Source organism: Bos indicus, chromosome 15 (genome assembly GCF_029378745.1).
Source record: "Bos indicus isolate NIAB-ARS_2022 breed Sahiwal x Tharparkar chromosome 15, NIAB-ARS_B.indTharparkar_mat_pri_1.0, whole genome shotgun sequence".
Classification (NCBI taxonomy): domain Eukaryota; kingdom Metazoa; phylum Chordata; class Mammalia; order Artiodactyla; family Bovidae; genus Bos; species Bos indicus.
Window position 1 is genome coordinate 63,018,878 of NC_091774.1, and position 18,212 is coordinate 63,037,089.

The window sequence follows — 18,212 nt, forward strand, 5'->3', positions numbered from 1 at the left end:
TCAGTTAATAGATTTAGGATATAAACACATAAATATTAGTGTTACTTAAAAATAAATTTATAATGGTAACTCGAAGATGCTTGTTGTAATTTTTTCATATGCTTATAATATGTTTTATAATTTACAGATATTTAATTGGGTAATGATTTGATGTGTTAACTTAAACTGATTTAGAGCAAATAATATCCCTTTAGGGCATAAGTTAGAATGAAAGACAGAAGAAAAAATACCACTCCTTGATAAATTTTTAAAGGAAAAACATTTTTTCATCATCATTTGTTAAACTGTGAAACTTGTCAGTATTGAACTTTAGGAACCATTTGATGATCTTTTCCCACATATCATGCTTTCGTTTACTTTCAGTACCTTGAGAAATTTTTGTGCACTTCTATTAAGGGAATCAAACAGAAATGTACAAATATGTCTATTTCATTTCATTCACATCTTTAAAACTTAGAGAATTAGCCCTGCATTACAGTTATAAAATCACTTTGCTCCATTATTTCATTTTGGAGCATAATTTTACATATACCAAAAGAATGTTCCTAAAGTATACCTGCAGACCCTGGCTGAAATGACCTCAAACTTCAGAGTTTCTACTTGAACCAGAGTGACTTCTTCCTGCTACAGTGAAAACTTGAGGCAGGATTTAGCCAGTTTGATATATCAGGTTGTTGGTTCTTCTACATTTCAATGATCTTTCAGACCTCCTTGTAAAAAGATTTAACTTCAATGGTAAAGTTAAGTGGTGGGGGAAAAAATCCTCCACGTATAAAAGCAAATGAGTTTTTAAAGAACAGAAAACAATCTCCATGAAAATTAAACTTAGCTCTTGTTAACATTTCCATTAAAACATGCATTTTGATTAAACCAAACAAACAAACACCAAAAAAATCCCTAGAAGTAGGCATAATCATTTATCTATATACTCACAAATATTTTGCTCTTTTCTGATCATCTGTATTTTTTCTTGCTTTATTTGCTTCATGTCCTTTAACTTTTTCCCCTCGTTATTCATGGAAAGGTTTTCTATCTAAGACTAAATTGATTCTTTACTTACTTCTTATCTGTGAAGTCACTTCAGCAGAGAGTTATTACTCTTTGGAGTTAGGTCCTCATCTCTAATCTGTATCCCTTAGCTAGAGCGCTCCGTCTGGTGCTGCCCTATCACTGCCCTAAGGCATGTAGAGAGAGGGTTCTTGCTTTGCCCAGCCTGCTCACTGAGCTCCCTTTGAAACTGGTGAGGAAGGAGGTCTGTGAAGGGGAGAGATAGATGTACTGGGTGACTATTTGAAACCAGTGTAATTTGCAAATTTGCCACCAACTTTTAAGTGAGAATTGGGGTAGAGGTTTCCAGGGTTAACATGCTTTCAGAAATCAAAAGGAAAATGGAAGTTTTCATTTCATTACTGAGGGCTCTGATACAAAAGGATTTTTTTCTAAATTTTACCAAGATTTCAACAATTAATCTAGGTACTTTTATTAAAATAGTCATAATATTGCCATGTTATATATATTTATATGTATAAACATGCACACTCAAATACACATGCACACACGCACACAATAGCACTTTTGAAATAATACTACATATCACCTGGCTTTTAATTTAAGTTTGGAGCAAGTGAAATATACACCACCTAGGAGGGCGTACCTTTGACCATGAGGAGTGCAGAAAATCACTATACCACTACAATTGATACTTCTCATTTGTTATGAAAAATTTTTATACTGTCAGTATAGAGAAAGCCACATTTCATTTTGCCAATCAAAACCGTACTACCTAACTGCTTTTGTATAAAAGCTAACACAACTTGTCAAAAATAGCCCTCACTATACATGGAACTGGTAAAAGCAGTTAAGAACAGTTTGGCAAAGATAAACCATAAAGTTAATTTTTGTATTATTTTCTTTTCATTCACATTCCAACCAGGTAGGTTTTGTCAGATACCTATAGTAAAGGAGAACTTGTTCATGCGTGCAGAACAAAATAAAATAAGATTAGAAGCTCCAGGAAATCAGCCTGCTTCAAAAAACCATTAACGTGTACCTATCCCTCAAGCTTTACAAATGTGTTAATTGTCGTATTTCAGTCATGTAAATATGTTTCAGCGTAAAGTAACCAAGATTTCCTGTTGTATAAGTACTGCTATCCGGGGATGTGGGGGTAGGGAGGGATGAACAAGGACTAAATAACAGACTGTAATGAAACCTGCCTTTGGGCAGCACATGCCTCAGTTCTGAATGCCCAGAAATACTTCGCAGACGCTCCAGGCTGCCTAGCAATGGGGATTTCTAATTCTGGCTAGCTTGACAAAGTAAATACAACTATTGAACATAAGGCAGTTCCTAATAAAAAACAACAATTCCCCCTTGTAAACACCTACATTTGGCCCCATTAAAAATTCTTTCTTCATACCCAGAAACTCACAGACCCTTAAACGTGGGGGTCTCAAAGTAACTAAAGAGCAGTTGGGAGATTTAATGCTGTTGAGATGTTGTCCGTTGCCATTTCTCCCGAGCCCTTGATACCCCATCTCAGGGCTTTGTGGAGCAATGTTCTTTCTGCATTCGCTGGAGGACATTATACAAGCAGGCACGTTGGCCATTATGCTCCCAGCATTCATTCATGGATGGCCAGAAGGAAATCCACATATATTCATATATATGCTATGCTTACCTCCAAAACTATATGGTTGAGGGAGTGTTCATCCAAAGCTACCAATGTGGAGTTATTTAGTGGACTGAAATTAGTGTGATAACTTAAGCTGTTATCTGAAATCAAAATTCTCTGATTCCTGCTTTTTCATGTGTTAGAACTCATCTCTTCCATTAGCTATGCACCAGTCAGACCTCTGCCAGTCCCTAAGTGAAATAGTGTAGTAGTCTTAAAAATCTCTTGGTTTTAGGGATCAACCTTGAGCTTACACACATGTTTATCTGCCACCCGTTTACTGAGTAGAAGGCTTCATTCAGATTACAGATTACAGAATTCAAACGTTAGTTCTAGTAGACAAAAACAGATTGTTACCTTTCGCCACCTGCAGACTAGTTTCCATGTGTTTTAAAAAGAAAAAGGGAGATAAAAAGGAATTCTCCTACAGTTAGTAGTTTGAATTTATTTCTAAATGAAGGTGTTTTTTTTTTCAACCTCAACATTCATATCTAAAAACTCTATATGTTCCTAAAATATCTTACCATTCTTAAGCCATCTGTGGGGTAGTACCAATATATTGCTGCTAAAATGTTTCCTCACTTGTCTCGGGTAGAAAAGGGACCTCCAGGGCAAAGCAGGCCTGAAGAGCCTGTCAAAACGACCGTCTGTCCACAGAAAGATCTCAGGCTTCTTCCACTTACTGCCAGCAGTAGGCCCTAGATCTCAAGAGGCTCTCAGCTTGGCCCTGCTGAAACTTAATTCAAATTCTGCACACTCTGGAGCTTATATGCTCCTGCCGGCATTGTGTGCTCCAGAGCCCATACAAGCCTTGGGTTAAGCAGAGCTGGAGACCAGTCAAAAGGTTGCCAGAGTGAGAAGCCCCGCTACAATTCAAGAAGAATGAATAGGAGAGAGTCTGTTTGGGGAAATATGAGGAGTCTCGTTCAAGCTGTGATGCACAACCAGAGGATCACAGTGACCATGGGGAACTTAGGCACCCCTTTCCTTTCTCCTTAGTCCATCCCAGAGAAGAGGCTCATGAGCTGGCGGGGTGGGGGGAGCAGTGTCTTTCACTGTTTATACCATCCAAGTTTAGGTAACAATTCAAGTCACCTTTATCCAGCTATTACCTAAATGATATTTTTTTTTTCTTTTCTTCAGTCCTGCTCATATTAGAACATTAATGAGAATAAAATGTACAAAAAAAAAAACCAAGAAGAGACCCAAAGATAAGAAAAAGATACTGCCTTTAGTTTGTGTAGAAAATAAAACCATTTTAAGGAAAGTTCTTCAGAAGTAATCTAGTTTGTTCTCTGTCGTTATATGACATGCAGGAGGAAAGTAACATGCCTTCCCATATTTTCAATGTCTGACAATTCAAGAACATTGAGACTGAAACATGGTGGTATTCTTAGCACTGTGTGGCCCACAAGATTGTGACTCACGTTTTAAGAGGATTAAGTGCAGCAAACCATCCCCACACACAGCACCACTGCGAACACCTCACACGGGGCCCAACCCCTCCACCTGGAATCCTCCCGCTGGGCTCTCGTGAGGCTGGGCCCCACCGCTCCCCGCGGGAGGACGGTGGGAGCCGGAGGATCCTGTGCGTCACCCAGTGGCTAGAACGTCTTTCCTGAATCAGAAAAAAGGCTCTAGAACAGCCTGTATACACCGCCTTTTTGGAAAATTCTGTCTTTAATAGAATACACACGTGTGCCACAACTGTTCTCTGTTGTTAAAAATGTTCCCTTTGCCTGAAAGTTTCTTTTTCCATGTCTTATGATGGTCCTTTCTGCAAATTTAGATCTTAACTCAAATGCACCCTCCAGAAAGATTTTCACCAATTAAAGTAGTGGGTAGGCCAAATTGTTCATTCAGGTTTTCCTGTTAAAATGTTATGGAAAACCTAAACAAACGTTTTGGCCAGCCCAAACAGTATCCCCAGGCAGTGTCGTATCACCATATTTCATTTCCTTAAGATACCACTCACTCTCTGAGTGAGCTTCTCCATTTGTTGTCTTTTCTGCGTTAGCTGTCTCTCCTTGAGTCAGTAAGTATCTCTGTATTGTCCCTTTCTGAAGTTGTTTTTTGGACGTAGAGATTTTGCCTGTCTTGTTCCCTATTTTACCCTTAGTGCTTAGAAAAGGTCTGGCTCACAGAGAACTGGGTGCGAATGTGGACTTTGAAGCCAGAACACCTGAGTTCAAATCCCATTTGAATATCCTGAAGCTGAAACATCCCTTCTGCTGTTTGTGGACTTGGTCACGTGCTCCACAACTAGCTGAAAGGGAAGCTTGGAAGTGAAGCCTTTTTCAGGATGGCTGTATATTCATGGGTTCTTCTACTCAAGTAGAAAGGGAGAGTGGGCACTGGAGGTCAATCTCATAGTCTCCAACCCTTCGGAACCCCAATGTCCGGCACAGCCTCTTCGCACAAGTTACCTGCTCTTCAGGAATGAGTGGGGAATCCTGCTGGTGAGGAACTGCAAAAGTTCTCTGCCCTGGCAGCAGAGGAATGTAGCTGGGTTTGCAGCCCTCCATCTGCTCTCTGGAAGGAACTGCTTTGTCCACTATCCTCTGTGTCCCTTTAGGAAGTTACTCCTTGTCTATTACCAGTGACAGCTACATGAAGTTGCTGTGAGAGCGTGTGCCCTTTGGGGGCTGCACCAATCTTGTTTGTTTGTATTCATTCATTTATTTATTCATAGCTGTGCCAGGTCTTAGTTGCGGCATGCGGGAATCTTCCATCTTCATTATGGCATGCCAGTTCCTTTAGTTGGTGGCATGAGGGGTCTTTTAATTGTGGCGTGCAAACTCTTAGTTGTGGCATGCGGATCTAGTTCCCTTCTGCATTGGGAATGCAGAGCCTTAGCCACTGGACCACCAGGCAAGTCCCTAAAGGCTGCAGTTTTTCCATCCCACTTATAGGTAGATCCGTGTGTTCCTTGGTAGCTCAGCTGGTAAAGAATCCACCTGCAATGCAGGAGACCCGGGTTCAATTCCTGGGTCAGGAAGATCCAAGGAGAAGGTATAGGCTACCCACTCCAATATTCTTGGACTTCCATTGTGGCTTAGCTGGTAAAGAATCCGCCTGCAATGCAGGAAACCTGAGTTCAATCCCGGGGTTGGAAAGATCTCCTGGAGAAGGGAACAGCTACCCACTCCAGTATTCTGGCCTGGAGAATTCTACGGACTGTATAGTCCATGGGGTCACAAAGAGTTGGACATGACTGAGCAACTTTCACTATCAGTTCAGTTCAGTTCAGTAGCTCAGTCGTGTCCGACTCTTAGTGACCCCATGAATCGCAGCACACCAGGCCTCCTTGTCCATCGCCAACTCCCGGAGTTCACCCAAACTCATGTGCATCGAGTTGGTGATGCCATCCAGCCATCTCATCCCCTGTCGTCCCCTTCTCCTCCTGCCCCCAATCCCTCCCAGCATCAGGGTCTTTTCCAACAAGTCAACTCTTCTCATGAGGTGGCCAAAGTATTGGAGTTTAAGCCTCAGCATCAGTCCTTCCAATGAACAGCCAGGACTGGTCTCCTTTAGGATGGACTGGTTGGATCACCTTGCAGTCCAAGGGACTCTCAAGAGTCTTCTCCAACACCACAGTTCAAAATCATCAATTCTTCGGTGCTCAGCTTTCTTCACAGTCCAACTCTCACATCCATATATGACCACTGGAAAAACCATAGCCTTGACTAGACAGACCTTTGTTGGCGAAGTAATGTCTCTGCTTTTGAATATGCTATCTAGGTTGGTCATAACTTTTCTTCCAAGGAGTAAGCATCTTTTAATTTCATGGCTGCAATCACCATCTGCAGTGATTTTGGAGCCCGAAAAAATAAAGTCTGACACTGTTTCCCCATCTATTTCCCATGAAGTGATAGGACCAGATGCCATGATCTTAGTTTTCTCAGTGTTGATCTTTAAGCCAATTTTTTCACTCTCCTCTTTCACTTTCATCAAGAGGCTTTTTAGTTCCTCTTTACTTTCTGCCATAAGGATGGTGTCATCTGCATATCTGAGGTTATTGATATTTCTCCCAGCAATCTTGATTCCAGCTTGTGCTTCTTCCAGCCCAAGGATAAAGGATAAAGGACAGAAATGGTATGGACCTAACAGAAGCAGAAGATATTAAGAAGAGGTGGCAAGAATACACAGAAGAACTGTACAAAAAAGAGCTTCACGACCAAGATAATCACAATGGTGTGATCACTCACCTAGAGCCAGACGTCCTGGAATGTGAACTCAAGTGGGCCTTAGAAAGCATCACTATGAACAAAGCTAGTGGAAGTGATGGAATTCCAGTTGAGCTATTTCAAATCCTGAAAGATGATGCTGTGAAAGTGCTGCACTCAATATGCCAGCAAATTTGGAAAACTCAGCAGTGGCCACAGGACTGGAAAAGGTCAGTTTTCATTCCAGTCCCAAAGAAAGGCAATGCCAAAGAATGCTCAAACTACCGCACGATTGCACTCGTCTCACATGCTAGTAAAGCTCAAAATTCTCCAAGCCAGGCTTCAGCAATACGTCAACCATGAACTTCCAGATGTTCAAGCTGATTTTAGAAAAGGCAGAGGAACCAGAGATCAAATTGCCAACATCCGCTGGATCATCAAAAAGGCAAGAGAGTTCCAGAAAAACATCTATTTCTGCTTTATTGACTATGCCAAAGCCTTTGACTATGTGGATCACAATAAACTGTGGAAAATTCTGAAAGAGATGGGAATACCAGACCACCTGACCTGCCTCTTGAGAAACCTGTATGCAGGTCAGGAAGCAACAGTTAGAACTGGACATGGAACAACAGACTGGTTCCAAGTAGGAAAAGGAGTACGTTCAAGGCTGTATATTGTCACCCTGCTTATTTAACTTATATGCAGAATACATCATGAGAAACTTTCACTATATATAGATCAGATTCCTGGACGTAAGATTCTGTAGGCGTTGAAAAATCATGGACTCTTGACCAGGCTTGTCGTTTCTTTGACAAAACAACCCCCTCCAAATTTTATGAGGTTGCCAGTTGATTTGCTTCTCTTCACTTCCACATGCAAGTAATCAGAGCCAAAAAGTTGTCCAGACATATTGATAGTTCTAGCATTCAACTGCAGGAAAGAGGTCCCATCTAATTATTTTATGCAGTTGGAAAGTTGATACCAGAAAATTGGGAGGCAGTGAAATAACTGGAAGGGCTGAGGGATAATGCCACCAAACTGGCCTCCAGGGAGGCTGCTGCCTCTACCAAAGACAGTTAAGGTGAGGAATTGGGAGGCAGCAACTATAGCTACTTCCTGAAAGTAGCCTCACAGTTCCGTGGCTGCAGTCCTGCAGCTAGAATCTTCCCACGGCTACTGCTGCCAGTGCCTCTTGGCCCCCAGGAAGCATGTCACTGGACACTGAAATTGAGTGAGCTTCCCTTCCCATAACTGACTCTGCTCCTGTGATGCCTGTGAAGCTGTCGACTGGTCACTAGAATGCAAAAAAAAAAAAAAACACCACTGTCCGTGCAACGTTTGCCAAATGCCTCAGTATAAGTAGCAGGAAGATAAGTACCTGCTTCTTTTCCACCTTCTGAATCTACTGCAGCTGTGGGTAAGCCTAATTCACACCTTTCCAGCCTCTTACCTGCGGGCGGACACACCACAGGGCAGGTGAAATGGGCGCTGTCCACCACAACTCTCATCTTGTAAGACCTGAGTCTTACTTTCTGGCCTCTCTGTTCTGCCTATACCCCTCCCTTTCATCTTACTTGTAACTAGCTTGAAGCAATCTGAAATAATCGACTTGAGAAAGAAGGCAGCACCCTTAATCTGACTGTTGTCTCTGGCTCCCATTTTCTGGCCAGCCTCTTAATGAGGCATTTCACCATGGCTCAGAGGCACAGACATCTGTGAAGGTTGCCTGCTCTGGTGTGCAATTGCAGAAGTAGCTGGGCTTTCTCAAGCCTCTGATGCCCCAAATTACAAGCTTTTGGTTCGTTTAGGCTGTGAGCTTCAGGCAGGTACCTCCTTTAATAGAACTGTTGTAGCACATTCTATGGCTCCAGCCTAAGTTCATTTCTCTTTCGTAAATAACTTTGCCAAAAGTGGCAAGAAGCCACTAATACGCCAATATTCTGAATTTCTCCAACATTTCAACTAGAGCCACTGACTAGGAGATATGAGGTTTGCCTTCCAAGTTGTCACAAGCCTAATGAGAGTCATCAGCTTTCCAACCTGTGATACTGACCTCACTGCCCACCTTCTAACCACTAAACCAACCTAGATTTTTGAGGCTAGAACTCAATCCATTTTTCAGATACCAAATTCTCTACAAACAGGATATAGGTTAGGCTGTTATTAAAGAAATTCAAAAAAGCAGTGGCTTAAATAATATAGAACACATATTGTATAAAAGCCCAATTTGGTGACCCAAGGCTCTTTTGGTGGAGACCCTAAGCTATTTCTGTGGTTTTGCTCCGCCCTCCTCAGCCCATAGCTTCCATTTGATGGTCCAGGATGGCTGCTTCAGTGCCTGCCCTCAAGGCCACATTTCAGTGAGTGGGAAGAAGGGAAGCTTAGCTTGTCCCCAACATTGTGGAGCTTAGAGCAAGAATGCAGATAAAGGACCACATAATTACATGTCTCAATATTTAAAAGTTGTCAAGCCAACAAATCATTAAATATATTTTATCTTCCTTTCTTCACAAGTACACCTTCCTGGGAAGCCAAGTTTAAATTTAGGATCAGGGTTCCACTCCAGAAGATGGAGACATAGGAGGAATTGGCCTACAGCTTACCTCCTTTCTCTCCCCACCGCTGCCTCCTTCCCACACAGAGCAGGCAATGTGATGTGCTTGGGGACACCCGGCCTGCACATTCAAACTCTGTCCACACTCCCCACACACAGCCATCCCTAGGTTCCTCCTGGGGCCCCAGGGTGTGCACACAGATAAGAAATTTAACCCACAAGAAACAGACCTGGGGAAGAGACCTGTGCAGGTTTTGTGGCCATTTGCACAGGGAGTTCTGAAGCCCTGAGTACCCAGAGTGTGTCCTCCAAAGAAGGGTACATGCTCTAGATGGGCAAAACCTCTTCACCATGGTTTACTCCTCACCTCACAGGGGGAGGAGCATCAGTGCCCATTGAAGGGGGGACCCTCTTGCTGGGGTTGAATAGTGATGCCAAGGGAAAGGGAAGTGAATGGCACTTCCTCCTCTCTAAGGATCTGACCTTGAACTTAACCATGGCAATTCTGCTCAAGATGAAGTCACCAGAGCCTAAGCACTCAGCCTCATCTATTGGCCAGGGAAGCTGGGAAGTGTGGCCTTTATTCTGGGAGGCCATGTGGCCCACTCAGGGATTTTTTTCACTCTGCAAAGGAAGAGAATAGATATTGGGAGTAAGCTAACAATCTCTGCCACCGACACATGCCTTTTCACAAATCACACTTCTGTTTAGACAAGTGAGTTCTTCACAATTTGCTTTCAGAGAGGTGAGCTTGGAGGCAAGACAATACTGTCAGTTATAATTGACGGTCAAAATAATCGCACACCTGAGCATTTTTCAATGGGCAGCCAGTGTGCACTGCTCCAACTCGGAAATTTTGTCTAATTTGCAGATCAATCAGGAAGAACCAACTGAATTTTTTTCAATTCAGGATATAGTATGGTTATGAGATTCAATAGAACAGTTTTAATCTGCAACCCTGAGAATGAATTGGATCTTAAACAGAAGTGACACCTAAAACCTTGACCATGTTTTGGCAGAATTTTTTCCAGACATATTCAGCCACTATAAAATGTACACTTATCCAAAACAAGCAAAAATGTGATCTGGCATGATTTCCACTGCCCCATTCATGTATAAGAGTAACACAGAATTCTCCAAAATTAGGCAGATATATCTTCCACATTTTAAAATTTTAACCAGATGTAGAGTCATTACAATATAACATTGTATTGTAATAATGTAATGATCATGAAATAATATAAATAAGAATATGAAATATAATAATTATGTAATAGCATATAAGATTAATTTTTTGCCAGTTGAAACAACACTCTGAAATCTTGTGAAGAAATCACGGTGACGGCACTTCCCTGGTGCTCCAGTGGGAGAAGTCCACACTCCCCACGCAGGGGGCCTGCATTTGATCCTTGACCAGGGTACTGGATCCCGCATGTCACAACTAAGACCCAGTGCAGACAAATAAGTAAATTAAAATGATTTTTTTAAGTGGAAGTCTCCCTTTATAATAGTGATAAATGGACCCCAAATTGCCTCCTTTAGTACCAAGTCCTGCATTTTTTCACTGGCCCGGAAGCCAGGCCCCATCTTCACTATTGTGTTACTGGGTGTGAGGGAAATTGTCTGGACTTTTTAAACTTTTGTTTGTTTGTGGCTGAGCTGGGTCTTCGTTGCTACGTGCGGGCCTTCTCTAGTTGTGGTGAGCGGGGGCTGCTCTCCAGTCGTGATGCGCAGGTTCTCACTGCAGCGGCTCCTCTTGCTGCGGAGCACAGGCTCCAGGAGGCACTGGATTCAGTAGTCATGGTGCGTGGGCTTAATTGCCCATGGCATGTGGGACCTTCTCGGACCAGAGATTGAGCCTGTGTCCCCTGCATTAGCAGGTAGATTTTTAACCAGTGAACCACCAGGGAAGTCCTGTTTAGACTTTTTAAATCTTACCAGAAGCAAAGACTATTACCGGAGTTTCCTTTTATATTTCTTGACAGCACCACAGTAAAGGGCATTGTATAATAAATGCTCAGACTTAGTGACCATACCTGCTGGCCAAGTGCAGTGTTCTGTTGCTGTTGCTTATAAATATGTTTTTCATTAAACTGGTAGATTCATTTCCATGCCCTAATAAGCTCACTTATTTTTATCTTTTTTCATACTGTTTCATGGGGTTCTCTTGTCCCATATGTATTTTTATAAGTCACCTCAAATGGCTTTTTTGGAACAAGAAAAGGTATAAATAAATTAGCACAGTACGTAATAATTTATAAAACACTTCATATCTCATCTGATCCTGGTAACAGTCTTATGAGGGGAGAATCATTCACTTGTGACAGATAAGGATACTAAAGCTAGACAAGTGAAGTGACTTCAGTTCAGTCGTTCAGTCATGTCCTACTCTTTGCGACCCCATAGACTGCAGCATACCACGCTTCCCTGTCCTTCACTATCTCCTAGAGTTTGCTCAAGCTCATGTCTATTGAGTCAGTGATTCCATCCAACCATCTCATCCTCTGTCACCCCCTTCTCCTCCTGCCCTCAATCTTTCCCCCAAATTGCATCAGGGTCTTTTCCAGTTAGTCACTTCTTCACATCAGGTGGCCAAAGTATTGGAGCTTCAGCTTCAGCATTAGTCCTTCCAATGAATATTCAGGACTGATTTCCTTTATGATTGGCTGGTTTGATCTCCTTGCAGTCTAAGGGACTCTCAAGAGTCTTCTCCAGCACCACAGTTCAAAAGCATCAATTCTGCGGCACTCTTATCTGAGTGAAGTGACTCAGATGTGACTTATCTGATGTCATACTGATAGGGAGTAGAGTATCAAACTGTCACCGGCTGCCCCTGTGAAAAAACCAATGTAGAACCTATATGTTCAAAGGTGTTCATAAGTTTTCATTTAAATTGATTATGTTTTAAAGAAAAAAGAAAAAATCTATTAGGAAGTATTTTGAAATATTAACCCCTATTTCTGTGATTGTGAGTAATGGAAAGTGTGACTTTTCAGGAAATGTCATAAATTTTAAAGGATACAAACAAATCTATTCATTTGCTAAAGATTAAAATGTACTTACTACATGAGTTGTTTTCAGAAAACATATGGTGCCCAGTGGTTCGGTCTTGGAAAAATATGAAAAATATAAGTTGATTAAGCTTATTTTAATGGGTATTTACCTGCAATTTGTCTCAAATCCAAGTGGTAATCTAGATTCATTATCTTGCCCCGTCTGTCTGGGAACTGTAAGTGCTAAGCACAGGTCTGGCAGGCTGGGAGAAAAGGAATTAGGAAAAGAACTGTGGAGCCAGGAAGCTCAATCCTATATGTGATCAGTAGAGTTGCTGATTCAGGAAGGAACAAAATATAGTCAGTGGCTCAGCCCAACAGAGGGACAGAGAGGTTGGCAGAGAGGGAAGAATTCCAGTCCAGTTCAGCTTGGTCCCCCTTGAAGCCACAGAGCAAAGCATTTCTGCCACTGTTTCTTTGTTAGGACCCAGGGCTTCCTATGGGCCTAAGGGTGCCTTTTGGCAGGAATTCCCCTAATCTGCCAGAGCATTTTGTCAGGCTCGCCGTTTCCCACCTTGTAGCACTGAGCACCAAAGAATTAATGCTTTCCAACTGTGGTATTGGAGAAGACTGTTGAGAATCCCTTGGACAGCAAGGAGATCAAACCAGTCAATCCTAAAGGAAGTCAACCCTGAATATTCATTGGAAGGACTGATGCTGAAGCTGAAGCTCCAATACTCTGGCCACCTGATTTGAAGAGCTGACTCATTGGAAAAGTCCCTGATGCTGGGAAAGATTGAGGGCAGGAGGAGACAGGGGTGACAGAGGATGAGATATTTGGATGGCATCATCGACTTAATGGACATGAGTTTGAGCAAGCTCCAGGAGACAGTGAAGGACAGGAAAGCCTGCCGTGCTGCAGTCCATGGGGTTGCAAAGAGTCAGACACGACTGAGCGACTGAACAACAACAAACCAATGGGATGAATTGCTATAAAGCACCCCAGGCCTCTACAGAACCTTGGGAGCTGTCACACCTTCCCCAGGTCCGTTTGCCTACACAGAATCATCATTCTAGACCAGGCATTCATGGAAAAAAGAGGCAGCCAGCCAGATAAGCATCCCGTGCCTCAGCAGCACAATGCCTTCCTCCCAGAATCTGGGAAAAGAAAATCAGGTGATAGAATTTTAGCTCAAGATCGACGGTATGTTTTTGTCCCTGGCCTCAGAACCCCAGGTACAAAATGAGAAAGAGAAATACCTTGATTTGGTTTATAAGATTAAATCTGTACTAGATTATTTGTATAGGCCTGATTTTTTTCCATTACTCAGTGAAACTTCAAGGTCTAGAAGTCTATATCCCCCTACAGCCTTGCAGCTTTAGTCTAAAGGAGGTCCCTGTGCCGTGTAGAGTGTCTTACAGCGTGTTCTTTAGAAGACAGATCCAGGGTACAGCAGCATCTGAACGTTTACATGTCAAGTGTGCAAATGCTTTGGAAGCCTCAAAGGGAAAGTGCCTGACACACCTGGCAAGCCTGGAACCCACCTCTTCTTCTTCCTCGCTGCTTCACATCGCACTGACATGGTGCACAGGGGGAGGCTTAGAAAGGGAGGAAACAAAACCCACTGCTTGAGAATTTCTCATTCAAGTAATAGTCAACAAAAGCCAGCAAAATCGCACCGATTCCCACGTTTCCCAGAACCATCCTTGGGCTTTTTTCAGAGGACACGGGTACACAACTAGCTTTTACAGTGTAGCATTTGGTTAGGAGCATTTAACCACATCACCCCAAATTTCTGTGCTCAGAAGTTACACATGAACGGTATTTGACTTTTCTTCAAAGCCATTCAACCTGAAAGACTTCCAAGCATGTCACACGTCACATTTAGCTACTTTTGCTATGAAGGGCTTTCAGCCAACTGGCTCACGCTCATTGCCTTGAGAAGCAAAGGAAGAGAAATTTTTAGCAAATAGGTAAGCTCCTGAAATAAATTATATTTATGCTGGTTCTGAATAAAGTACACTAGTTTCCCCATTTGGATTGCCAGAGCAGTAGAACCTACCAAAATGCATCTTTAAAATGTACTGATTCTGCCCTTAAGCAAATCGCCATTTCTGCATGCCAGAATCCAATTCATTATTTAACACCTAGCCCATCTCCATGAAACTTTCTCTGTTCCCATCCCCCACCACAATTTCTGCTTTTGTCTCTACAACTTTGTGGCTGTAACTTGGACTGCTCCCTGTGAGGGTTACTCGTGTGCTTGTCTCATGCCTGTTACTGGGATATAAGGCAACACGGAGTTCGGAGGATACCCTGTTCACATATCTTTTCAGAATGCCTTGCTTTGAGTAGATTCTAAATATTTTTGACTCCAGTTGATTTCCTAAACAGCCTATTTAGATGAGGTCAGATGACCTCATCTCTGTGGGGTCCCAACCAGAAGTACAGACACATACACACACACACACACACACATTTTTTAATGGTGACTTCTCTTTAAGTTTTAGAGAGCTTTTAGGTCATGCATGTTCCCTAGTCATTTTTCCTCTGTTCATTAGCAATAACTACAAGATCTTAAAGAAACATTTCAGCTCAGACATATAATTAAATATCTCTTTCCTTGTTGCTTCCACTCATGAACATTGATAGACTTAACACTGCAAAGACATTCATGACCTCAGACTTTAGAGTCATATGTGTCTTTTCGATTCCTGAGCCTTTCACACTTTCTACCTGAAATCCTTTCTAAAACTAGGGTATGAAGAAATGAAAGAATTATTTAAAACAAAGAAGCAAATATGTCTTTCTTTGAATTCTTTTTTTATTATTTAAGAAATCGACATTTAATGACTTAATAAGTGACAGGCTGAGTGCTAAGGATACAGATGAACAACACTGTATTTATATTACTGTATGGATATTATATTTTCCTGGATCTCCCTGACATCTTTGTTGATCATATATCTATATAAGAGTCTTTCATCCTAGATATATTTGAATCAGCAAATTGAAATCAAGGAAGAATGTTTTCATAAATTATTTTTAATGTTTTAAAATGTTTTGATCCTTGCACACAGCTTGTGTTTACATGACAATAAACAAGCCTTTTATCAGGAAAGAAACTAGCCAGGACATATGCTAGTGTATCACAATATTTTGACCCAAAAAAAGTGTTTTTTTCCCTTTCTCATCTTGATTTTTTTTTCATATCCAAGGGAGTTTTCAAATGAAGGGTTTCAGATGGATTGTCTCCAGGTCAGTTCACCTCGTCAAGGCTTTGCTTAGTCATCAGGGGATGACCCCATTCTGCCCTACTTACCTTTAGGCTCCCATAACCACTCTGCCTCACACAACATACATGTTCCTTTGAGTTTGGATTTTTATGAAACAAATCACATGGTCTGGGAGCAAAGATAATTAAAGGAACTTGATAGAGATCCTTTTGAAAAACCAAAAAGTTTATTATGAAATGTGAGTATTTCTCCCTAATTACAATAACTGTTCTGTAATTATGATTAGTTACTGGGTCTCCTTAAATCAACCTATATTTGCAGACAGATAGGAAGGCGAGATGTTCAAAGCTACACTATACTTTTGAAAACATGAGCCAACATCATGCATAGAAACACACTTACCAAGACCTACAGTAAATGTTTTGCTGACCTGTCTGAGCATATGAAAAATATTGACCCTTTAAGTGGTATCATTTTTTTCCTTATGTCAATATGACATATGTCCATGAAAATGGTTAAGTTCCTTAAAGAAGATATAGCCTTGAAATAAAAAATCATCAGGTCAACTTAATAGACAAAGGAAAACAGGCATTTGCAGGAATCCATAATTGCTGAAAAACTACATTCAATTAAAAATACCATCTTGGAGCTCTAAGGGAAAAAAAAATAGCCAAAAAACAACCTGCCGTTATTATGTGATATTTTTCTATTATGTTTTCGTTTGTGCAGTTACCGTGTTTTCATTTCTACCTAAGTAAGAAAAATCGTAATACATTTAGGTCTGGACTCTGGAAATATGCCACTAAGATTCCTGGTCCAGTTTCTGTAATGACTACGATTTGTAAAATCTAGTAGGAATAGGATGTCATTATATTGGGCTTTAATCTAAAGAATTGTTTTAGCAGGAATTTTCTATGCAAGACTAAATGCTGATCAACAGAGCATAATATTGTATTCTGAAGTGTGCTGGCAAAAGCAAAATTAATTATTTTTTTTCCTTCTTTCCGTCCCCTGAAATCTTCTGCCATAGCGACTGCATTTGCCTCCAGACTTGTCAGACACTGTGAGCCGCTCAAGCAAACAGGATCTGGCAGAATCCACCAAGCTGCTGGGCCCAGGCTGTGGCATGACGGCCGGAGGCAAGAAGCACCTGGACTTCTAGTGACTCCTCCTTAGTCATTGCCTGCAGAATTCTGTGACACCCTAATTATGATTGCTAATAGCTTATGTAAATATTTTTCTTAACGATGTGACCCTCCAATCCTTGAAAAATACAGTTAGGATTGCAAAATGAGGCCACCGTTCTTCATTATTTTAACCAAGTTTTTATACAGAAATAGTACAGCAGAAATACTTTCACTTTAAAAGTTTGTTTTATGCTGTATCTAGTGAAGAATTTTATTTTTAAATAAAAGCAAATGTCCGAAATTCAGGATGCCTCACAGTGGTCATTAAGCGTATGTGTATATAAGGCACTTGGCTCACGGCAAAGTCCACGTTACAGCAGGCAGCATATGAAACATTATGAAATGCAAAACTGTGAAAAACATTTTTTTCTCTTCACTTCTGAAAAAGACACCTCTCACCAAAAATGTTTTTATGAGATAAAAACTTTGCTACTATATGAAGACTAAAATAAAATAAACTTGCATTTACATATCCTGTTATGAAATTGAAGATAAGACAATATTTGGGGGTGAAGAATCCATTAAAAATAGTCTACTACAGTATTTAATAAAGAACTTGAGTAATAGAAAACTTAGACAAAGAAAGAGATGGTCTCTGTTTAAACAGAGTCCACACTATGAAATTATGTCAGTAGACATAATTCAGGATTGAAATTTAAACTGACAGCTACATGAATGCAAGGATACTGGGGGAAAACATGTATGGAGGCTTGGCGAGAGATTTTTACAAAACATAGGTCTGAGACAAAGTATAAAACCGAAGGTAACTCAAATTTCTATTGCATCAGGTAAAACCCTTTGTTAATTATGAACATCGGTAGATGTGTACATTTATAACCATATAAACATGTCTTTGGGAATATATAACATATTAAACTAGTTTTCATAGGAAACACCAGTTTTTTGAATCATAGTTCCATGTTCTCAAAGCTTTTGACAAATAGACAAAAAGTAAAAGTTTAAAAGTAACTTGCATATTTAAGTAATAAGCAAGTAACCCCCTGTAGCATAGACACATACTGTATAAGAGTCTCAGTTTTTAAAAAGCTGTTTAACATCTGTTAGGAGAAACTGAATTTTCTAAATACATTTCCAAGTATATTAGACTTTCTTGAAGCAGTTATATCTAGCACTTTTAAGCAGTTTGCTTTTAATATACCACAAATTATACTTTATTTGTTCTTGACAACATTGCAGAAAACAAAGACTAGGTTTTTAAAACTGTCTAACCAATATGATGAATGTCAGTCACTTAAAAAAAAACCCACTGTAGCATAAACACATACTGTATACAGCTTTTATTCAGAATTAGAATAATTGAATCAATGACAGTGATTTGCCAGGATGTCAAATCTCTCCATCATATCCTGTCACTACCAGTTTATTTTTTGTGATCGAAAT

At 40.8% G+C, this 18,212-nt stretch overlaps 1 protein-coding gene across 1 annotated transcript in view; it reads left to right on the top strand.

The window, feature by feature from the left end:
- The window catches only part of ELP4 (elongator acetyltransferase complex subunit 4), a 257,422-nt gene extending 240,366 nt beyond the window's left edge, over nucleotides 1–17,056 (top strand). The window contains exon 10 of the mRNA XM_019974939.2: nucleotides 16,655–17,056. Within this exon, the coding sequence (XP_019830498.2) occupies nucleotides 16,655–16,786 (132 nt within the window). The 3' untranslated portion in view covers nucleotides 16,787–17,056. The remainder of the gene's footprint in view (nucleotides 1–16,654) is intronic.
- The last annotated feature ends 1,156 nt before the right edge of the window (nucleotides 17,057–18,212 follow it).